The sequence below is a fragment of the Bos javanicus genome, chromosome 11 (genome assembly GCF_032452875.1).
Source record: "Bos javanicus breed banteng chromosome 11, ARS-OSU_banteng_1.0, whole genome shotgun sequence".
Taxonomy (NCBI): Eukaryota; Metazoa; Chordata; class Mammalia; order Artiodactyla; family Bovidae; genus Bos; species Bos javanicus.
The window spans coordinates 70,028,717-70,053,485 of NC_083878.1; the positions used below are offsets into that span (position 1 = coordinate 70,028,717).

Genomic DNA, 24,769 nt, shown 5'->3' on the forward strand with positions numbered 1-24,769 from the left:
TCATAGCAGTTGTCAGAGTGAGAGGTGATGTGGGAGAGAAGAGAGGGACATAACGTAGGTAGAGCCATTGAGATTGGTTGGTGAACTGGTGTGGGCCATGGGGAAAAAATGTCAAGGATCCCTCCTTGGTTTTGGCCCAAGGAACCAGGAGAGTATTGCCATCGCTTTCTGAAATAGAGAACACCTGGGGTTTAGATGGAGAGACATCACGTGTTTATTTTTGCATGTATTAAGTTTGTGATACTGACCTAGGAATAAAATGAAGATTTCAGACTGGCAGTTGGATATATGTTCTGCTGTTCCGGGGAGCGCTTGGGCCTTGAGATATAAATTTAGTGGTGTTAATATATAGATGATATTTAAAGCTATGAAACTGGATGAGATCATTTTGGGGAGTGAGTATAGATGGGGAAGAGACATGTCCCAAGTTACCCAACTTTCAACACCTGTAAAATAATAAAACAGAAATTCCCTCCCCCATCAAGTTTTTAAAAAAGAAAAACAGCTGAGCTTATTTACATGTCAGACAAGAAATTCACTGAGCAGTTCTCTAAGGAATAAAATTCAGAGTTTTTAGAGCCCTAGGAAGAGTTACATGGTGGTCATGCTAATTCAGAATTGAAAATCAGCACTTTAGATAGGAGAGAATGAATTCATAAGTCTGAACATGCTTGGTTAAAGCAAATCCCTTGTTCATGGGTCACGAGATTTTAGTGAAGTTTAAGGGTCTGGTGTCCTGGGCTCACTTGAAATTCATGGTCAGAGTTTATTGTCAGCTGGTTAAAACTACTGTGATGAAATTGAATATTCAGCCGTGAAATCTCCTGGGCAGTTACTGCTAGGAAATGGAGAATGTTCCTTTTGTACAGCCTGGAAAATGGGGAAGATCTGGAGGAGTAGAGAAGACCTGCCATTGAAGTAGGAGACAAGGACGATGGCAGCCAAGGACTGCATGTCACTGAGATGTGAAGAATCTAAGAAGCAGGGAAGATCAGTGTGATCCAGTGCTGCTGAGTGGTCCAGTAAGAGAAGAGCCAAGACTCATTCATTGTAACGTGGGGTCTTTGGTGACCTTGACCCAGTGAAGTGGAGATGATCCTGATTTAATTTAACTTAAGAGGAAATGAAAGAGGAAAATAGAGACAGATGCATAGACAGATCTTTTTAAGATACTTAGCTGTGAAGGAGAGCAGGAAATGGGAGGATGGCTGAAGAAGAGTGTGCGGGTCAGGGAAGTTTTTTCTTTTTCTTTTTTTAAGATGTATATACTTGCTGCAGATGAGATTGACTTGGAAGAGGAAGGGAAACTGTTGATACAGAAGAAAGGGCAAACTACTGACCAGTGGATTTCTTGGGACGTGATGAGATTAGCAACTAGGTGGAGAGGCTGCCACTGCTTAGAGTGTGGTCAACCTGTTTTAGCAGGAGAGAAGGTAGTATATAAAGTTACTGATACCTCTGAGTTGGTAGATTTGCTTCTCTTTTTTCAATAAAATAAAAAAACAAGTTCACTAGCTGAGAAAGTGGAGGAATGTGGGTCAGGGATTGGAGGCTTGAGGGGTAAGAAAATCTTAGAAGTAGTGAGACTAGAAGAGCGAGGGTGAATTGAGCCCATCAGGGAATTCAGAAGAATTCCTGGGCAGTCCTGAGGGTCCTCTTGAGGTTTGTGGTTATAATTTTAAAGTGAAACTTTTAAGCATCTGGTATGCTCCTCCCCTCCTTTCCTACCACCACATTCAGATGCTCAGGACAACCGTGAAGGACGAAAGGACAGGAGTTGCACCTGTTTGCAAGGGAATTATTGTAGTGGAAGTATTATAGTGATGAATCTTGGAATCTAAGTTGAGGGTGCAAGAGGGGTGACACGTGGTAGGAAAAGAGTAGTGTCAAGAAGTTAGGGGTTTCACTGTGCCTAGATACCCTGTGGTACCTGGAAAGGACTCAGGATATCACCCCAGACCCCCCTAATCCCCTCCAAAACCTAAAACAATCTTATCTGTAGCCAATCAAAAATGTCCTCAGTCCAGAGTACATTACTTTTCTCCTCAGGTGGTTTTGGCTATCACTTGGACACCTGGAAGCCCTTGCTCCTACTTTCTCCTCTCCTTTCCTTTCCACCCCTCTCCTCCCTCAGGGTCCAAGATACACTCCGTTTGAACCAGAGGGTCTCAGTTCACACTTTCACCCCATAAGTCTGTGCTAGTGAGATTCACTCTGGATCCTCACATTTCCAGAGGAAAGCACCAAAAACCCAAGCTTTTTTCTTGCTTAAACAGATTACTTCTTATGCATAGCTTTTCTCCATGCTGGAAACCCCCATTCCCACCAGGGCTGAAGGTAGGTAGTGGGTGGAAATGAACTGTAAAGGGAGCAGAGAGCCTCTTCCCTGCACTTAAATGCAGTTCTTTCTAGTCTATGTTTATGCATATTCTATTAACATTAACTAGAACCCACTTCTGTGTCAGTGCTTCTGATTTTGACAAACAACTTCATTCTTGTAGACTGTGCTTTTTCTTAGTGTTTACACTTTCAGGTGAAGAGACGTATCCTTTTGGTTGACCTCCATTAGCTCCCCCAGTCTCATGTAGCAAATCATTATCCACTCCCCTCTGGGGACCATGTGTGAACCCAGCCTACTAGCAGAAATTCTGAGAATTCCTATAAGGGTGGGGTAAAAATGCGTGCTTTCTCTCCAGTATTCAACTTTGAAGGTGCTCAACTATTTATTGGCATTTTTGGTGGCTCAGATGGTCAAGAATCTGCCCGTATTGTGGGAGACCCAGGCTTGATCCCTGGGTCGAGAAGATCCCCTGGAGAAGGGAATGGCTACCCATTCCAGTATTCTTGTCTGGAGAATTCCATGGACAGAGGAGCCTGGTGGACTACAATCTATGGGGTCACAAAGAGTAGGGCATGACTGAGCGACTCACACTTTCACTTTTGGATGTAAAATGGTTTAAGTTCACGTCATTAAGAGTGACCCACAGTGAGGTCCATGGCTCCTTGCTAGGCCATGACTCAACCCTCAGAGCCCTCCTTTTGAATTATTTCAGATATTTTTTATCCCTGAGTATATAACCTGACCCTTATCCATATTAACTTAATCTGCCATCCATGTCCACGCACAGATTCATAGATGCCTCCTGATGTCTAGCCCCATTTGCTTGGTGCTTCACATCCAGGAAGAAGTTAATGCCATTCCCAAACTGTATGGCTAAGAAAAATGACATCATTCTGAAACTGGGAAATATCACCTAGACTTGATCTTCCTGTTGCTTCAGAATTACTTAAAATTTGAGCTCTGCTGATGACTCAGAGATGCCAATTTTTATTCACATGGGGTTCTTCGCAAGGAGTTGATTGTCAAAGCCTTCTCATAACCCTCACGCTGTTGACCCATTCTGGAGCAGACTCTTATCTCTGGTATTAACCATTGACTAGTGGGGATACTGAAGGGCCCTATAGAGAACTGATCACCATGGAGTAGTTTGTGGGAGTCCCTGAAGGGTGGTATAAGGAGCAAGGGCTATAGCATCAGGCCAACCTGATCTGTTGACTCTGTGGTCTCCTGCCTGCTGGTCATGTGGCCACAGTCAGGGCATCTAACCTCTCTCAGGCTTTGTTTCCCTGTTCTCAAAATAAGGCCCAATAATAGTATTTATTCACAAGGTTGTTGTAAGAATCGAGTGTAATCACACATTTAAAGCACTTACCACAATGCCTACTCCATGTGTGCTCAGTTAGCATTATTAATTCTTTAAAAGTCTAATAACCTCAAGCCTGCTCTTAAGTAGACCTGTGTGATCTTGGACCTCAATTCTCTCAGCCCCATTGCCCATCTGTAAAACAGAGTTGATATGAGGGTGAAATGAGGTGGCTGCTCTCTCAAACTTACTAGTGTAACATCTGACTCCTTTCAGTGCATTCCTCTGAGCCATTTTGGAGAAATGTTACAAAAGATGTATCTAGGTACCAACCAATTCAACTCATTTCTGTTTAGATCACCTGTGAGAGAAAATTCAAAAAATCTTTTCTAGGCACTCAGGATTGCCAGGAGAAATATCAATAACCTCAGATATGCAGATGACACCACCCTTATGGCAGAAAATGAAAAGGAACTAAAAAGCCTCTTGATGAAAGTGAAAGAGGAGAGTGAAAAAGTTGGCTTAAAGCTAAACATTCAGAAAACGAAGATCATGGCATCTGGTCCCATCGCTTCATGGGAAATAGATGGGGAAACAGTGGAAACAGCGTCAGACTTTATTTTGGGGGGCTCCAAAATCACTGCAGATGGTGACTGCAGCCATGAAATTAAAAGACACTTACTCCTTGGAAGGAAAGTTATGACCAACCTAGACAGCATATTTAAAAGCAGAGACATTACTTTGCCAACAAAGGTCCGTCTAGTCAAGGCTATGGTTTTTCCAGTGGTCATCTATGGATGTGAGAGTTGGACTGTGAAGAAGGCTGAGCACCAAAGAATTGATGCTTTTGAACTGTGGAGTTGAAGAAGACTCTTGAGAGTCCCTTGGACTGCAAGGAGATCCAACCAGTCCATTCTGAAGGAGATCAGCCCTGGGTGTTCTTTGGAAGGAATGATGCTAAAGCTGAAACTCCAGTAGTTTGGCCACCTCATGCAAAGAGTTGAGTCATTAGAAAAGACTCTGATGCTGGGAGGGATTGGGGGCAGGAGGAGAAGGGGACGACAGAGGATGAGATGGCTGGATGGCATCACTGACTCGATGGACATGAGTTTGAGTGAAGTCTGGGAGTTGGTGATGGACAGGGAGGCCTGGCATGCCGTGATTCATGGGGTCTCAAAGAGTCAGACATGACTGAGCGACTGAACTGAACTGAGGTACTCAGGCCAGCACTTCCAACTCCAGTCTTTGGAAGGTAGAAAGAAGAATGTTTCTTTGGAAGGAGAGTATAGAATGCCCATTATGTTCTAGTTACAGAGACAAGTGGGCTTCACGAAAAGGCAGCGCCTGTAGATAAAAAAGTGGAGCAGCCTGGAAACAAAAGGCTGCTGGGAATACTCAGAGCAATGATTTCCTAAACATATGCAGAGGGACTGATACTATAAGGGGATTGAAGGCATAATAGGGCCTGGAGGAGTGCATGCTGGAAGTGATGTGGAAGAATCTGCAAAGCAAACAGGCTGAGAAATGCTTCTGCTACTGTTGCTTCCTTTTCTTTTTTCTCTTCTTCCTCTACTTCCTCTTTGTGAAATCACTCCAGGTGGTTTAACACTTTCTGTTTGAGTAGCAAGCCAGCCCACTTATGGTAGAGCATGGCCTCTTGAGGTCAGGCAAATCTGGCTGCAGTTCGTGATTCCATCATTTGCCCTCTAAGCCTCAGTTGCTGCGTATGTAAAACTGAGACGGTAATGCTTATCTCAGGGAGTCATTGTGAAATTATGTGAGTTGAGAGCCCAGCATGGTGCCTCATCCATGGAAGCTGCAGAAGAAATTCTGGTTCCCTTCTTTGCCTCCTGCCCACACTCAGCCTATCTCCTAAACAGATAGGCTCAGACGATCAAACTGGTCCTTCTTTAACAGAAAAAGCTTTACCTGCCTTAAGACATTAGCAAATAGCAATTGGGTTGGGGATTTCTGGGAAGAACTGCATAAGAGCATGCAGCCTATGTTCCTTTGATTTGTAGATATATTATAATTACTTTTCACCACATGAAACCCACTTGAGGTACTTTTAAGCAAAGGAATAATGGTACTTTTACTCTTTTTCTCTCAATCCTTCTTTCTCTCATGCAAATCAGAAACATTAATCCTTTGTGGCTCCCCTGAACTCTCAGCTATAGGAAAACTCATCACCTAGCATTTTCCCCCTGAAAATAGCATAATTGTCAAAACTCATAACTTCTGAGTGCAGTTTCAACATTCTTATTGATAAGACAATAACCCAAGCAAACAACATTAGATGAAGTTACAAATCTGAACACAAAGTAGAGTGGAGGCATTATTTGAATGCGATGAATTAAAATTCTCTGTAAAGTTGCTCAAATTCTCATAGGCAGAACAGACTTTGGATAGAACTACTAGACCAAACCATTAAGTATCCTGGCTTCTAATTCTTCTACCAGACATCTTTGGCATGGCCTAGTCACAAGATTCAGACTTCTTAGATCTTACTGCCCTTGGTAGAAAATGTGGATTGAGGTCCTGAGGTCAATTCAATCTCCTAGTGGCTCAGTCTTTTTCTCCCTCATTTTCCAATTGATGTCATGAAAGCCTCCTCTGAATTTTCTTTTATAAGCCATATGAGTGACAGCTAAAAGACACATCCCAAGCACAAAGATCAGTATTCTCTTTGTCTTTTTTATGTTCAGGTCAGAGCTCCTTGGAGTCACCAACAAGCCTGCCTTCTCTTCCTCCTGATTCTTTTGCATGGAATCTGACCTGGATAATGAAAGATTCCTTCCCTTTCCTGTCTCATCGCAGCCGATATGGTAAGTATATTTTGATAGTTATTTGTAATGTATAGTCACCATCTCATAATTAAAGAAGCTGTGAGTTGCAATTAGTGATGTATGGCTTGTCAAGAAGGAAGCCTTTCTGTGCCCTTAGTCTTCCATTGACAGCCACCTCCATAAGACCATTGCCCTCAGGCCTGGCCTCTCCAGACTGACAGCCGTCTTCTGTATCCTGAAGGAAGCCAAAGGCTTTGTGGCTGCCACATCTTATCCCAGCTGCCTTTATGCATGTGTGGTATTCCTGACTGCCCCTTACCCACCATGAGATGTAATACTTGTTTGTATTTTGACTGTGGCTTTCTAGATACATGGTTCTAATCCATGAGTGTCTCTATAGTGATCTCTTGAGAGAGGATTATTATGAGGGTCACAGGTCTTCTGGGGCCCCTCAAGTGATTCCCTGACATTTCAGTTCAGTTCAGTTCAGTCGCTCAGTCGTGTCCGACTCTTTGACATGACTGAACTGAGCTGAAATGTCAGGGAATCACTTGAGGGGCCCCAGAAGACCTGTGACCCTCAGAAGACCAGGGGCCCCTCAGGTGATTCCCTGACATTTAGGTACCTCCTTAAAAGTACCCAGACATGTTCCTAGATATTATTTCAGTTCATTTGATTCTGCAACAACTTTGGAAGTAGGTCCCATTTCATTTTTACAGATGCAGAAACTGAGCATAACAAGATCATACAAAGTGGATTTTCTAACTACAGAAGCAGAATTCTTCCCTTCACTTTTTCTCCTAGGGAGCTACCTACTCACACTGTTAGGCTGAGGCCAGAATTACATGGTGTAGCATTCCTCATCCTCTGCCCTCATCCTGATAGTTCACAGAAGCTGGGCCTCTGCAGAGGAAAGGGAAGGTTTGGAGGAGAACTAATGTATTTCTACTTGAACATTTTTTTCTTCTCTTGAACTCCTCTAGGGTGAACCCTGTGAGGGCAGGCACAAAGCTCTGTTTGCTTCTCATTTTAACCTATCACAAAGAAGAAACTCATAGAGGATCGTCCATGATAAATGAATGCAGAGGCCTTCCGGGATGGAATTCACTCATCAGGCCTGATTCAATTAAATATTTATGAACCTAGTACAACTCTGAGTTCTAGATTCCCTTCTGGGCATATTTGCCTATTCTTGCCACCCGGTTTCTGCCCCTGGGCTTGAGCTTTTTAAAGTGCACCTAACAGAGATCTTCCATGTGCTAGTGTTCCATTTGTAAAGCAGTAAGTCTGGGTTCAGATTAACTGTAACTTTCAATTCAAACTTAAAAAATAAATGCATCAAAACCCCGAGGGCAGTTTAGAATGGTACTCTTCTAGGATGTTTCCTGCTACTCCTCAGCCGCCCCTGGTAGGAGGGGAAGGTCATTAGTTTTCTGGAGATTCCAGATAAAAATTACTTCTTGATTTTATTTAGGCCAGACACTGAGTGTCATCTTAGGATAAGAAAAGGTGTTTATAAATAATTGAAATCTGGTCCTTTGTACTGTTATTGCTTTGTAAACCCAGATTTGTGATAGAAGCAGTCTTTGGATAATGTTTTTGTATTTGCTCTCAAAGTCCCTCAGTATTTCCACAATTTTTATAAAACGTAATGTCCAAAAAAGTCAGGTCTGCTTCTTGCATGACACAGAGAACATTGCATTTATTCTCTCTGAAACATCCGAAAAGAGGTTTCAGGTTAAGAGAAGAAAACCACTGGAGCTTATTTAAACTGCTAGCACTCCACCGTTTGACTCTAATATACCTACTTCCTCTTCCTGGGCCTCCCCTTTCTCATATATAGAATGAGGGTGCGGTGGCATGCTCCAGGGGGGAAAGGAACAGATAAGGGTGATTCCCAAGATTCCTTTCAGATGTCCCTTGTAGCCTGGAATCCTCAGGATTTCCCTTCTTGGCAGAGGAGAGAACCAAAACCATTGGTCAGACATTGCCCAAATGCTCAATGAGGTACCAAAGTCAGCACCATCATTGCTATTGATTCACAGGGTGAGAAGAGATGATTCTTGGTTGGTGGCTCCTTGATTGAGTGCAGTGGTAATTTCAGAGCCTTTTCGTCTTCTTCCCGTATTTAATTCAGCTGAGACCATAGGACTTAGCTGTCTCCACCACCATCTGTGTGAGCCTGGCCCCGTGCCACATGTTAGAGGTGATACAAAAACAAACATGAGCGAGACTTACTCTTCCTCTCTTTGAGTTCACTGGCCAGAGAAACAGTTCTGTAGGCAGTTCAACCCATTGCACAAAGAGCACCTCTGGGGCACGGAGGTTGAAGACTAGTCCCGAGACACACAGCAGGGAAAACCGAAGGCTGAGACTCCTGTCGCCTTAAGGATGTTTGTGGGGCTCAGCCTGTGTCTATGAACCAAAGAGGCCAGCAGGCTCACTGGTTATAAATTCACAACTTTCAACTGCTGTGAAAGACATTTTAAGAAATGTTAACAACTTCATTAATTTTAAGACCTCAAACTTGGGCAGAGAGATTTGACTGGAAAATTTCTGCCCGAAGGGATAGTTCTTTAGACAGTAAGAAGCAACTAAGACTCAGCAAGTCAGTGTGGGCCCTGAGTGATGGAGCTTGGTGCTGGCTGGCTGTCCTCACCTGCACGCTGGGGTGAAGGTGGGAGGGAACGGCTGGTGGGGAGGTAGGAGGGGGCGGCAGGGGTAGGCTTCAGCAGCACAACCACAGGCATCATGACAGACAGTGGTGGCCAGCCCTCTCAGGCAAGCCGTCCAGGACTGAATTGAGTATGGCTTTCTTCTCCACTGGTGTTTTATGAGAAGAGACGAGGTGGATAGAGGCTAATAAGATTTACTCACCCCAGCCCGTAATTATCTGCTTGAGGAAAAAGTTTGACCTACCTTTTTGAAGTCTCCCCATATTTCTTCTAATTTACGTTGGGGCCTTTTATGTTGTGTAAAATATATTCTTTTCAATGGCATTTGGTATCAGATTCCAGCTCTTTCTCATCTTGTCCTGAATGATGGGAGCCTGCTAATTTCATCATCAACAAACAGAGCTGCACATTCTTCCCTCAAGGCTTTGAAGAAGGGGGGGAGGGGTGTATAAAGAAACAATTTTTTTTTTTCCTTTTATCATCCAGCTCTGATGCCTTAGGACTTATTTATAGGCTTGGTTAAAAGACTGGGCTCCAGCTCCCTACCCAGATAAGAATCTGTTTCATTTGGAAGCTCCAGGTAATAAGAGATTACAGGGTTTTGATCACCTTGAGTTCTAGAACCACAAAAGCAGATAATATTCCCCCCCAGCTTTAATTCATGTTTGCCATTCTGGGTTTAGGAAGAATCAGATCATGTTTTAAAGCAAAGTAACCAAAGTTTCTGCCCAAATGAGGATGAGAAAAAGATTTTTCATTTATTGGGAAAAGAAGTTTGATACTTTGCCAAACTTTTCCACAGCCCCCTTTCTCACTTAAGTGTATTAAAAAATTGTGGTGGGTGAAAATTATTTTATATCCCACTTTGTAGAAATGTAAACTGAGGGCTCAAGATATTTATCAACCATGTTACCAAGTTACTGAGCTGGTGAGCATTAGTTGGGACTGAATGACCAATCTGATATCCAAGATCTGGGCAGCTCTAGGACCAAGACTTGATATCCCCAAATTGAGACTATTCCTAGGAAGCTAGGGTAATTCACCTCTTCCTAGATGTGAATGTAACCGCCCCCAACCCAGGAGCATGGGCAGTCTTGCCTCCCCTACTATCGACTCTGGTTCAGTATACCAACAAGGTGTACTGAAGTCTTTACCCCCACTGTGAGTATGACCTTAGTTTAAAATAGGGCCTTCGTAGATGCAGTTGAGTCCACACTGGATTAGAGCAGGTCCTCATCCAATATAACTGATGTCCTTGTAAGAAGAGAAAGCAAAGATACAGACACAGACACGCAGGCTGAACATCATGTAATAATGGAGGCAGAGATTAGAATGATGCATTTGCAAGCCGAGGAATGCCAAGGATTGCCAGCAACTGCCAGGACTAGGAGAAGTCATTGGACAGATTCTCCCCTAGAGCCTTCAGAGCATGGCCCTGTTGATGCCTTGATTTCAGACTTCTGGCCTCCAAAACTGTGAGAGAATAATTCTCTGCTATTTGAAACCAGCCATTTTGTAGTATTTTGTTATAACCGTCCTGGTAAAATAATGTAGTGTTTCATCCCTCCAGTCCTCCAATGTCCAGAACACTGAATCCTGGAAAAGAAAGGTTCCTGCCAACATTTCAACATCAGAGAACAACAAAGTCATTGTTGGACTTTAAATAAAAGTTCTATTAAAACTTTGTCTATTTTCAAGCGCATTGGGACTCATCCAATTCAGGGACTGGTGTTTTTGGAAACAAAGAAAGATTAGACTTTTTAATTACTTCCCTTGCTGCTGCTACCACCATCACCAGTCTTGTTAATGTATCAATTTCTTTGATTGAAAAGACTGAGTAATTTAAATCTCTTTCTCAAAAAAAAAATCAACCTACCCCAGAATAAAAAATGGTAAACAAAAAGCCCTCCAGCCCCCCGTGGGATACACTTCATAGCTCTGGCAGGAAGTCAGTTTGATCACATTTCTGAAATTACAGGTGACGTGGCTGGCCATGGTCTGACATACTGCCCTCAAGAGCCTGGCGTTTTCAGTGAAAAGCAGCTCCACAAGGGACCCTAGTGGGCCCTTGTCACAGCTGATGCTTTCTTACCAGTTCCTCTGCCCTGAGAGGCCAGGCCTTTTCCCGTTCTCTTCCCAGTCCCCTGAGCCAGGAAGTCAAGTTCATTCCTTGTCCGTGCCTCTGTATTTCTCTCTATTACTTGATAAGCACACGGCTCTGGATGTCGTCACCAGAAAGACTGAGTCCTGTAGGGAAAAGCAGTACCAGCCGTCATACAAGACCAAGAGCAGGCAACATTTGTCACCATGAGGACCAGTGACCTGCTGGGAACCAATGAGCTCAGTCTGTGGAAATCAAGTGGAAAGTAGTTGGCTTAGATGTTTTGAGAGATTTGTTTAAAATGCTCTACTCGATCATATCCTTTGCCTTTAAAATAAGGACACATAGATCCACTCAATAAATACCAACGAATTACCTCTGTGTTAATGGCAGACTGAAATGGAAAGGAATCAAGTCAGATTAAAAGGTAATAAAAAATAATAATAAAAGAATAATTGACCAACTGACACAAAAGCAAGAAAGGCAAATCAAAAGAGATCCATTTAAAATGACTGTCACAGACAGAGTGGGAAAGAAATTAACAAAAGGGGAAGAGTGAGATGGGTGAGGAACAGGGACAGACTGACAGATAAGCAATGTGGAGAGCATCACTCAGTGTTGTGTGGTCTCCTGGTCATGCATTCATGCTCCTGTGAACATAGTCTCAGCTCTCACGCCTGGGAAGGTGGCTCCCCAAAGCTTTCTCTGATCTTGAGCATCATCCTCCTGAGAGCTGTTTCTGCACCCCTACTTATCTGCCTGCATCATTTCCCCCTTAGTGTGTCTGTGACACACAAGAATGGGATAATGGATATAAACACTCTTTGAGCACTAACTGTATGCCTGGTTCTGCTCTAGGCATCAGATCAGATCAGATCAGATCAGTCGCTCAGTCGTGTCCGACTCTTTGCAACCCCATGAATTGCAGCACGCCAGGCCTCCCTGTCCATCACCAACTCCCGGAGTTCACTCAGACTCACATCCATCGAGTCAGTGATGCCATCCAGCCATCTCATCCTCTGTCGTCCCCTTCTCCTCCTGCCCCCAATCCCTCCCAGCATCAGAGTCTTTTCCAATGAGTCAACTCTTTGCATGAGGTGGCCGAAGTACTGGAGTTCCAGCTTTAGCATCATTCCCTCCAAAGAAATCCCAGGGCTGATCTCCTTCAGAATGGACTGGTTGGATCTCCTTGCAGTCCAAGGGACCCTCAAGAGTTCTCCAACACCACAGTTCAAAAGCATCAATTCTTCGGCGCTCAGCTGTCTTCACAGTCCAACTCTCACATCCATACATAACCACTGGAAAAACCATAGCCTTGACTAGACGAACTTTTATTGGCAAAGTAATGTCTCTGCTTTTGAATATGCTATCTAGGTTGGTTATAACTTTCCATGCTAAATACCAATAGCACAAGAAGTCTTGAGGATGAGGCAGACCTGCCTGCTATAAGACAGGTGCAGTAACAGAGGCATGTCCAAAGCTCCCTGGAACACAGGGAGGGAGAGCCAGTTCTGTGAAGGACTTCGGAAGGTAGACGTTCAGGAGACAGGGACTGCTGAGCTGGGCCCTGGACCCTGTGTGCCACTGAGATCTCTGGGAAGGGCTTTGCAGGCAGAGGGAGTGAATGTGCAGGGGGGTGATGAGAAGCAGGTCAAGCCCAGTGACTCAGGGTAAAGATGGTCTGGGAGAGAGGAGCCTGGAGAAACAGTTACTTCTGGGTATACTAAGTGTTTAGATATGATCCTATGTGTGAAGCATAGGCTGGAAAAGGAAGGGCAGGAGGGGAACCTAGGAGAGATTCCAGCTGTAAGGTGAGAATGACTAGGTTGCCCTTGTAGGAGAGTCCAGCTTGAGTAATTGAGTAGATGAAGATCCCACCATCAGAGGATGGAGGAGGAGAAATACTTGACAAGGAGAGATGGGGACTATTACATCTAGAGAGAGGAGAAAATGGCGAGACCTGTATTGAACCAGTTACATTTGAAGTGCTTTCAGGACACCCAGGTAAAGATGGTCAGTAGAGAACTGTACATCTGTCTTGGCTTTGAGGAGACAGGTGTGATAGAGAGTGGTTAGCACAGACTATGATGGAGGCTGTGATTGAAGAGGAGCATGACAAACAGTCAGAGGTGGAGAAACTGAAAGGATAGGAGGAGAACCAGAAGGTGGAACAGCCACGGGTTCCGAAGGGATGAGAATTTTACATGCGGGAGTCACCAGCAGTGTCAAAGCTGCCTAGAGAACAAGCACTGTCATTCCGGTAAATACCCTTTCTCTTTTACATTCCCCTCCTTCCCCTGTGTTTCCTTCTTTCTCATTCCATTTTGTCCCTGGTTAATTTGTTTTCCTTTCCTTGAACCTGTCTCCCTAGATCCTACTGCTCTAGCTTGCAAAGCCCAGCTCAGTCCCTGCTTCTACCTCAGGCCTTTTTCTGAGTACCCAGGCTACACTGATGTTTCTTTTTCCCTGTAATTTTTTTTTATGGAGAAAGTTAATGAAAATTTTTGGTAATACTAGGGTTGCATCATCCCCCTCTTGAAATCTGAAAAGATTCTGACTTGTACAGGGAATGGTTTTTTTCTTGAGCATCCCAAATTCTCCAAGAATCCCTTCTCGTGATACCCGCTCCACAAAACCTGGGGCTTTCCTGATGTTTCTAATGAACCAAATTACTTTCCTAATTTGTATTTCATCCTTTTTATGGTCCAACTGTAAACTAGGTCACCTGTTAAAGCAGTCACGGATGGGTCTAATTTATTCAACCCAAGGTAGAGATGTTAAATATGACTTTTCATCTATCTATCTATTGTACATTCATTCATACAGTGGGTGTCTACAGTTTGCCAAGCTCTTTGCTCCTGCCCCTCATAGAGATTCTAGCCTACTTTTAAAATTTATTTATTTACTTTTTAATTAATTTATTTTTAATTGAAGGATAATTGCTTTGCAATACTGTGTTGGCTCCTGCCATACATCAGCATGAATCAGTCATAGGTATACATATATCCCCTCACTCCTGAACCTCCCTCTCACCTCCAGCCCATACCGCCCCTCTAGGTTGTCACAGAGCACCAGGTTGAGCTCTCTGTGTCCCACAGCAAATTCCCACTGGCTATCTGCTTTATGTATGGTAATGTGTATGCTTCAGTGCTGCTCTCTCGACTGGCCCCACCCTCTCCTTCCCCCACTGTGTCCACAAGCCTGTTCTCTGTGTGTGCGTCTCCACTGCTGCCCTGCAGATAGGTTCATCAGTTAGCCTAGTTCACTTTTATCATAGGTCACAGGTCTAAGGTGGTTCTGAATATCCGTCTGAATGGTGCTGCTTAAACACTTGTGGTATGATTGTTTTGTATCTGTACCCCTGGATCTGATGAACTGTCAAGCCTATACGAAGGTTTACTTGGGAAATAAGACTTTCAACTTTAGCAAAGATACTGTCTGCCTATTAGAGTGTCTTTTTGGAAACCATGTAGTGAGCATTCACACCCCACAGCTAGTGACCAAATTAACACCAAATTAGGACAATCTACAAGGTTGTAGACCTCACTGTTCCCATCTTCTCAGCAAGAAAGGTTATATAATGTCTTTCTGCAGCACTTTGCATGTCTGTGTCACACTTTCTTCATATCTTAGTTATGTATGACCCTGAATCATCCTGATTCCTAAACTGGAAGCTCTTAGAGGTCAATAATCCACATCCTATTTCCTCTGCATCCCCAGTGTTTTCTTAAACATACCCTGGATTAAACTACAGCATATGCTGAACGGTCCAGGGGCCAGCCAGGAGTATACTCAAGTCCCTCAGTTCCCAGCCATTTCTGCCGCTGGGGATCTCTATTTTAGTAAAAGGTATGGATGTTCCCTTAAGCCCTGTTACTCCTAATGTCGCATTAATGAGGAAAGACATGTGTGTAAGGGGAGAACAGTTCCTAGGCTGGACATATTTTCATTTAGAAAGAAAAGCTGTGACTTTAACTACTTAGGGCAGGCTTTTTTAAAAAAAATCTCAATCTGAAAAAGCACATTCAGCAGACATGAGTGAGCTGAGGAATTTTTGTTTTGACAGCTTTGGGACATCTGAGATATTGTATACAGAGCATTTCTAACCAGTCTAGAAAGACATGTGTCCAAAACATATGCAGGAAAATGACTGATCAACAGTGATAAAAATGAGAGGAAATCCTCTTAAAGTGAAATGTTATGTGAAGAGCTACCTCAGGGGCAGAACTTCATGACAGAACAGACCTCAGATTAACAAGACTTTAACCAGCTCATTTGAATAGATGACTAGAATAATTTGGTCTGTGAGAAATTCACAGAAATGGTGAGCTTTCGGGGCCCACAGCAGTCTCATCAAATAGCCTCATCTTACAGCGGGTAAATTAGGCGCAGAGAGGTCATTGATCTGCCCAGCGCTAGTAACACAGTTGAGATTCAGACCCAGGCCACCTGCTTGGCAGACCCTACAACTGTCCTCTGCTCCTGCCCCCTGGGTGGTGGTTGATATTTTCTCAGTACTTGAGCTACAAAGCATTTCCTCACATGTTACTCCCAAATATTGCTTTACTCACATTATCACTTTAATTCTGTGGGTCTCTGTCAGCCTGGCGGCTCTTGCTGCCCTAAAGGTTACATCAGTGTAGGGTCAGTACCATCCTGATGTGGGTAAGCTCACATACAAGCTCAGTCTAGTTGCTTCGCCATCACCTGGAGAGCTTCTTTTTAAAATAATTTTTAAAATATTTGTTTGATTATGTATTTGGCTGTGCCAGCTCTTAGTTGCAGCAAGTGGGATCTCCGATCTTCGTTGCATCATGAAGGGTCTTTTAACTGCAGCATGCAAACTCTTAGTTGTGGCATGTGGGAACTAGTTCCCTGCCCAGGGATTGAACCCAGGCTCCCTGAATTGGGAATGCGGAGTCTGAGCCACTGAACCACTGAACCACTAGGGAAGTCCCCTGGAGAGCTTAAAAACAAGATTCTGGGATGTGGGGATTGTAGGATTGGGCTTAGAAGCCATAGATCTTTCATACACCTCCTAGTTGCCTATTAAAATCTCCTCTGTGACATGGAAGCAAGACATCTTCCAGCCTCTGTTTGAATGATGGGGAAGAAGCTCAGTTGGGATCGAGATGTGAATTTCATTCTCAGCTCTTATTCTTAAGAGTGTTGTTATTTTACCATCAGTGACAACCACCGTCTTTGATTCTCTTTGTCATCTGAAGAGTGGGAATGGTCATGATTCCTAATTGAGAGCATCACTGTCAGGATTAGCTGTGAGGACAGAGTTCCATGTGCTGGAGCATAGGTGCTTCCCTAGTGCTCTCTGAAGATGAATGAGAGCCGCTCCAGTGAGGGGCCAATAGCCTGCATTTTGGTGGCATGACTATTTGCTAGAATATTTTTCCTTAAAACTCTTTAAGTCCCTAGTTTTGCCCTCTGGAACCTGAGAGCACTTTATCCTGAACCATGATACTCTCTGAGCTGGGATTTAATGCTGAGAAGTCCAGCTTCAAAATCCACATGACTCCATGAAAATAAGCAAACTATTTCCTCACCCTCCCTGGAATAACCTCATTCCTTCCTCTATTCTTAACCTTTCTAGTTAATCTTTATCATCTGTCAAAATCCTTTCACCCTTCAAACTGCAGCCCAAAAGTTGCCTCTTCCATGAGCCCGTGATCCTTCCAGGCAGGTCTCTCTTATTCTGTGTTCCCATGGCTTCCCCAGGTCTGCTTATTGTGAAAGTCAGGTGTGATTAAGTCTTTCTTTCCCGCCAGATTAGGAGTTTCTGAAGGTCACAGAGTCTGTGTTAGGGAAGCCTATGTTCTGAGATTGGCACCAGGGAGGAACCTCATGTTCACCTCCAACACTCAGGGGGTCCTCACCAGCAGAGACAGATGAGCGAGTGGGAAGGGCCACCTTGCATGAGGTCAAGACTTCCCAGGACCCTCAGCCTTCTCCAGTTGTTGGGGCTGCCACACTACTCAGAGATCTCCTCCAACCATCTAGTTTCAGGAATGATCTCATTTGGGTGGATACCATGCTGAGCAGTGTACAAAGAGCATGTTTTCACCATGCTCTCCAGATCTGGCCTCATTCTGTTAGAGATACCATGTTTTGCATAAACGCTTCCTGAAAATTGCAGGCAGAAAACTGGCCTAGACGTCCAATTTAGACTTTAGTCTTAGCTTTCTGCTTCTCCAGAACCTGGGCTATGCCACTTTGGCCAAGTTATTTCACCTTCCTGAGCCTTAGTTTTCCTATCTGTAAAATGAAGAGGCTATTAACTTCAGAATTTAAATTATTTCTAATTTTCTGTTCTGGAATGAAGAGCCAAGTCCCATTTCTTCAATCTGTAATATTGTTACGGCCACAGATAAGGGAAATGAGAATTGAGCTTTCTGTGCTGATCTTCCACCCTTGTGGGCATGCATGCACACACACACCCTCCTCTGAGACTCTTCCGAGGCTGTGTTTATATAATTGATTGATTGAAGGAGACTTGGCCCTTTTTTGCTGCATCTTGATTATAAGTGAGCCGAGCAGATGTCTTAAATTTGGTGGTTGGTTCCCAGATACATTGTAGGGAGGATGCTGGTGGGGAGGAAGTGAATGATTTCAGTTCTGGGGTCCCTCCAAGTGAACAGTGGTGGGGGAGGGCAAGCAGGGGGCAGATCTCATAAAGAGTGTGACCAGAATGTTGACGGTAGCTGGTGGATTAACATAGAAGATGACTGGTGGGCTAAGTGCTCCTTAAGAAGAAAACCCAGAGGAGAAAGGAGAAAGGAGCCTGAGCTGGAAGTCAGGACTCTTGGGATTCTGCTGACCAGCTGGCTAAAGCCAGATTAGAAAGCTTGTTTCAGCCATGCCCAAAGGTGAAATTGGTCTTAGGATGATGGAGATGGATGAGATCTGAGGATCATTTTATTCCACTACTTCATTTTTCAGATGAGGAAACTGAGGCCTAGAGAGGTTGAGGGACTTTCTTGAAGTAATATCTCAAGCCAGGGCTTGAACCCAGCTCTTCTTACTCAAGGTCTAGCGTGACTTCACTTCCAAAGGAAAGCTTGATCAGCCTGTCAAAGTGAGGAGGAGCTTCCACAAGGTTTCACATAGTTCTGCCTTCATTGCTGAACATGCGCCCCTTTATTTCTGCTCTGTGGTGACTGAGCCTGGAGCCAACTGGAGAGCAAGAACAAGGCTTGCCATCATTTAGTAAGAATCAGACTGTGTGTGTGAGTCCCCATGCCAGGTGCTTGATGTGTGTATTGCATTTAATCCTCCTCATAATTCCCTGAGGTGGCCCCTGTTTTAATCCCCACTTTAAAGTGAAAACAAAATCGAGCCACACAGAAATTAAATAATTTGCCCTGAGATAGCACAGCCAGTAAGTGACAGAGGCAAGCTTTCACCTTGAGCAGTCAGACCCCAGTTTGGAGCTTATGTCTCTGTTTACTCCCCAGACACCCTGGTGCCCCTCTGAGGCTTTGATATAAAACAGGGCAAAAGAGGATCTTCCCACTTCACTCTTAGACCACCCTTTTCTCTTCCCTTTGTATTCACATAGCTTCTGGCCTGTGCACAGACTTGCTGTCCAGCAACCACCACAAAGCAGGAGAAGAGGACTTTTAGGATGCGAGAGGCCAGGAAGCCTTATTGGAGATTATTTTAGCCATCAAATCATTGTGGAATATTTGAAACCTAGCTATGAATGCTTTTGCTGGCTTATCCAGAAAAACACAGTATGGATTTTTTAGAATTTTAAAAATTGTTTTAAGATATCATTTTACTTGTTTGTTGCTCACAGCTTTGAGTGATAATAGTAAAAGTTACCAGGTTAGGAGCTGGAATTTAGAACACTTCTAAACTCACCCACTGTGCATCCTTTGGCAAGCTCCTCTATGTCTCTGGATTCAGTGTCTTCCTCTAAGATGGTCCTCAGGGTCTTTCATGATCTTGAGGTCAACATTTGGAAAGTTCAGGGAAATCTCTTGAGAAAAGGAGACCCCACCTTGTGCCCCAGGATTCGTGGCAGCCAAGGGAGTTCTCTTGAGCTGGATACAATTCTTAAGGCCTGACAGTATTTCAAGACTGCTGGTTCCTGGAGCTTTATCTAATGAACTGAAGTTTCGAATATGAAGCTCTATTTTATGACCTCTAAAGGTCACCTACAAGAAAATTGCCACATGTGTATGGTGCTTCATATGGTTCTTTATTGAATACACAAATCAGGCTTGTCAGGAATACATTGGCATTTGTAAGGCCACCCATGAATCATTACAGCCTTAGCTTAAATGTGCCAATAAGCCAAGCCTGAGGAGGTGAGAGCTGGTGTTTCAGTAACAGATTTTCAACCTAGCTCAGGCCTGGTGCTGCCTGGAGAGGATGCCATTCGGAAAGGCCTCCACAGCCAGGAGAGATGCCCTCTACTCTGTATGTGAAGGACTCCCTGACCAGCCATATGACCGTGGGTAAATCTTCCCTGGCCTGGGTCTTGGTGTTTTCACCTGTCCAATGGGAAAAACAACCTCAAATGTTGCTTCAAGTTCTAACAGCTGACTGCGAATATCACCTTAAGGCAGAAACACCAACCTTCCTGTGGTACAACAAAATACTGAGGAAATGGTCATGTGCTATTGGTTGACTGCCCCATTAAATACTGTTTCTCGTGGTGAACAGAAAGCTGTGTTCAAAAGGGCATGAGTAAATTCTGAACCAGCTAATGTGCATTAGGAATTTCTCCATTCTAAAGACATGCATCATTCTCATTGAGTCCTCCTACCAGTCCTGGGAAGTTAGTCTTATCACTGAGATGGCTGGGACTCAGAGAGAGGGAGAGAGTGCCCCACACTGCACAGCTGACAAGTAGCAAGACTGGAGTCAAATCTCAGGACTTGTGCTCTATCCCTGAGAAACAATCCTGATGGTGTTAAGTTGCTTAATAAGACCTATGGGCAAGTATGCATAGGAAAAGACTGCAGAGCTGGGTGGGACCATAGAGACCACCATTCAGCAAATGAGAGATTTCAGGCCCCATGTCAGGCTATCAGCATCCTGGCAGCTAAGCACTGGATCAAGAAAACTAGAGAGAGGAAAATAACCCCGAGGCAAAAATCACAATTATGTTGCCATATGTTAAACTAGTAGCAAACCTGTTAATTCTGTTTTCAGATGCAGATCCCAGGGCTGAGCATACAGTTGAATAAACTCTCTTGTGGGCCCCAGATAGTCCAAAAACCTTGCCCATCCCACTCTCAGTTCCCTTAATGGAGACCCTTAGCCTACCAAGAACCACAAAGGATACCACAGAGGATATCAGGAAAAACAGACATCAACATGGAGTCCCGGACTTCAATGCCGCTGTAGGTTTGACTTTCTGAGTCATTCCCACTGGGAGTAAGACTTGGCTCTTGGGGATGGACAAGACTGACTCAGTCCTCGCCTAGGGTATCCCAGGTCTGGCTTTGTGAAGGGGGAAGCAGGACACTCTTCAAGGACAGCTCAGTGCTTTGCTTCCTGTCCGGCCTCCATCTTGACCCTGCCTGTCCCAGTTCCTGTCTTGCCTCACTGCAGGTCTTGACTGTTATTGGTGTCTGTGGCTCTGAACAAAGGGAAGTCTTTCTGCTGCCTTTTCAATTCATAATTCCCTGTTAGTGAGCTACTGATGTCAAGGCCTTGGGGTCCCATGCAGGAAGCAGGTCAGTGGAAACCAAGTCAGTCACTTCCTATGTGAGCAAGTAACTTCAGATGTGACTTCATTTCTCTAAGCTCCAGTGTCTTCCTCTATCAAATTGAGATACAAATCCCATTTAGTTCATAGGAACTCAATAAGATAATGATATAGGGTGCCTGGGATTGTGCCTGACCATGTTAAACTCTCAGTACATGCTATCCATTATGAAATGGAGGAATTTCATAATTCCTCCACTGGAACTATTCTCCATCTCCCCCAGGGAGATCCCTTACTTGGGGCTCTTCTATAACCATACACTCCTTGCTGCCAGAGTCGAGAACATAAGTCCAAGCTTGACTCCTGGGACACTTGTAATAAGAGACAAAATGAAGAAGGGTGAAGTATCACGAGGTTGATAAACATACTGTTTCTCTATTTTTTCTATGACTCTGCTTTTTACTCTGTGGTTTTGCTTTCACTCCTTGTGCTGGGTTGAGGCTGGGCAACATCATCCAATGGGCTCCTATGAACCTGCCCAGGCTGGCACCTGCCACCTGTGGCCTCTAGAAACCAGCCAGCCTCAGAAGACGTGTCTTAAAGTCTAAAGGAGGCTGTTGGTCCCTTAATTTGGGTTGTCTAAAGGAGACTTAGGAAACTAGTGGGGGGGTCTCTGTATTTATAGGGTTGGGGTGAAGGAGGTACAAAGGACCTTGATCTAAGGGATTTGGGGAAGCTTGAGGTCAGTTTGGATATAAAGGAAGACTGTGGGACTTTCTAAGTCCACTCAAGAGAAAACTCTAGAGTTCAAAGTACATCTGCTATCCCTGTTATGCTTGGACAGTGCCTGAAACTTCCATGCAGTCTCCTTCCTGTGGCTCAGGCTGGGAAGATTCCCACCTTTGCCAGAGTAGCCACAGCTGGCTTCCTAGGCTCAGGCCTTGAGCAAGATTGCTGTGGTAATCACTCACATTCCCAGAGTCCAGATTCAGTCTCAAAGTTCTTGGTCACTGCCAACTCACCACAGCCAAGGGAACTGGGCATCTCTCTGGGAAGGGCCACCACAGGGTTTTTCTGATGGGTTACTGAACAGTTCTTCTGAATGGCTGTATTTTATACTAGAACAATTTCTTGAAGCTGTTAATTCAGTTTTAGAAATGTAACTCATATCCTGGAAGATTTAAGAATATGGGTACAGACTGATAAAAATGTGTGAATACACACACACACACACTCACCCTGGCAGTCATCTGTAAAATCTGCCTGAACTCTCCTTCTTAATTCTTTGAGAATCTTGAGGCAAACTGAGTCCCTATGGAGTGTGATGCACATTCCACCTCCTTTCCTGGGGAACCCATTAGGGATAACAGCAGGCCCTCATTTAGAGGCAGACAGAGTGAGGGGACCAACAGTCTGTAAGGTTGTGTTGGCTCACGGTGAGCTCTATAGAATCACCGAATTCAGAAATGGAGAGCATCAGAGAGGGACTATGCTCCATCATTTTCAAATTGCAGAAAGCCAGGTGCAGAAAAAGGAATGGACATTCTGAGGCCCTTCAGCTGCTGTGTGCAGGAGTGAGCCTGGAGTCACCCTCACTGCTCTACCAAGACCTTTCCCTTGAAAGCACTTGACACTCCTCTCAGCAGGCCAATTATTTCCAGAAGATTCCATTACTTTATCTTTCTTCCATGATGGAAGTGACTTTCTGTTGGTCACAGTGATTTCAACTATGTGATTAGCAGGTTCTGGAAAGTCTTTTTCTCATTGCTCTTTCTCAGTGGTTAGATTCTCCTGGTTCCAAACGGATATGTGAAAAGTACAGTTTTGGACCTGACACAGATGAAATATAGCTCTGTCCCCTTAGGGTAGTATAGAAGCCTTTATGGATATGACAAAGTTACAGACATAGTGTCTAATAATAGCCAAAACATAGCACTTCATAGCTTTCTCATATATTATTTAATTTGATCTGTTGGCCCTGGATTAAAATTCTGAAGCTGTGGAGCTGTGAGCTCTTCAGCGTTAGTCGGCCCTGGGTCACATTCTGGCTCTGCCTCAGGGCAGTCCTTTCATCTTTGTACAAGTAGGGTAAACTTTCTGAGTCTCAGTTTCCTCAGCTTTAAAGAGAAAACACAATTCACTTCTCAATTTGTTCAGCAGATTAAATATAGTGATATAAGAAATCTCTTTGGCACAGTCCCTGGCTGACAACTGGGGTTATTGAATGTTTGTTTCTACACCTCCCCTTGGGTATGGGCCTGTTCAGCCATTTTGGGTTGCTTAAGGCTGAGCACTTCACTGAAGCCCTTAGTTCCTCTGAGTCCTATTTGTAAGAGAGACTCTATAGCACCCATCTCCTGGGGACAGAGTCAAGGAGGGCTGAAGAGAGAGATCCAAGAAACACCCTAGATCTAGAAACTCAGAAAAGGCTTAGGAAAATGAGACTTAATCTGCCATTTTTAGAGAAGACAAGTCCCAGATATTATTGCTCAAAAGGCACTAAAGCTAGGTCAGAAGAAACCTGTGTTGAAATTTTATAAGAAATTAAATCAGAATGTAGAAAAGCCCAATCTAATTTCACCCCAAATAAGCAATAATGTTGGCTCCATTTCTATTTAAAGCACAAAGTACATCTTTGACAGCTGAAGAGAAGCTGCCTCAGAGTATGAATTTCAAAACAAACCTATTTGATAATAGGAGTATCTGCCTGGCCTGTTTTACTAGGCAGAATCTGATCCATACACAACTGATCATCAGTCTCTCCAGAGTTCAAAGATTCAAGGATTGATGATACTTGAGGCTGGAATTGAATGCTCTGTTGTCTGTTTGTGTAACATGCGCACAGAGCATGTTTGCTAGGCAGTGTCTGAGCTGGCATGCCACCCTTCTGTTCCACGTGGAAGCAGGATGATTCTAATTGGAGAAGAAAAGTCAAGATGGAAGATGGGCTTCAGAAGTTGAAGCTCTGGGAAAGGCACCGATAGTTGTTGATGTGGGGTGGAGGTGGCCACCTTCTGACTTGATCTTCCGCTAATGTGGTTGGGTCTTTTTGATCATCCACAGAGGAGCCAGGCTTAATGGCTATACTTTTCATTATAAGATACATTTCATTATAAGGATAATTTTGTGCTACAAAGTACAAAATGTTGGTTTTTTTTCCTTCTCTTTGCATTCTGTTATTGAAACTGGGGACCTAGCAAGCAAGTCTTGAAGATTAAGGCAGCCTACAATTCATGGATACTAGCTCATAGCAGTAGCTCAGCCCCCAGAAGCATGTAGAAAGTCTTCAAGGCTGATAAAATATGTAGGCAGCAAGTGGCATGTCAACTCAAACAAGCCTAGCTCTGCCTGTTTCAGCTTGACATTATAAAGGTGAATTGTCTGAATCGTGAAAGGGCGAATGGCATTAACCTTAGGACCAGGAGGATGGCAGCTCTGGAGAGCAGCTGGCACATAAATCTCTGCTGGTTGAGAAGTAGAAAGATACTTAATAGAAGGGTAATTGAAGGATTTTTTTCTTCTCCCCTAAACTTAGTTTGGCCAGTGTCATTGGGAATTATTTTACTCCTACTCCAGGGCAGGGCCAGCTTCTATGGTGTTACTAAAGGACATTCCAGTGACTGGCTATCTGCACTAGATTCCAGGGCAGGGCCAGCTTCTATGGTGTTACTAAAGGACATTCCAGTGACTGACTATCTGCACTAGGTTTGGCACTATTCCTCCTCTGCCTTCTGGAATTCCCAACAGAGAACTTGTCTTGGAGATCAAGGTAACAGTAGCTCCAGAAGCAGCTATTAAAATGCACAGTGATAATTGGGAGTTAGTACCCATTAGTGGCTTGCCTGGTGGCTCAGTTGTAAAGACGCAGATTCAATCTCTGGGTCGGCAAG

At 44.0% G+C, this 24,769-nt stretch overlaps 1 protein-coding gene across 1 annotated transcript in view; it reads left to right on the forward strand.

Moving 5' to 3' along the window:
* Positions 1-24,769, forward strand: part of ALK (ALK receptor tyrosine kinase) — a 734,697-nt gene that overhangs the window by 222,571 nt on the left and 487,357 nt on the right. Inside the window, exon 2 of the mRNA XM_061432943.1 lies at positions 6,350-6,469. Coding sequence (XP_061288927.1) covers positions 6,350-6,469 — 120 coding nt within the window. The remainder of the gene's footprint in view (positions 1-6,349; positions 6,470-24,769) is intronic.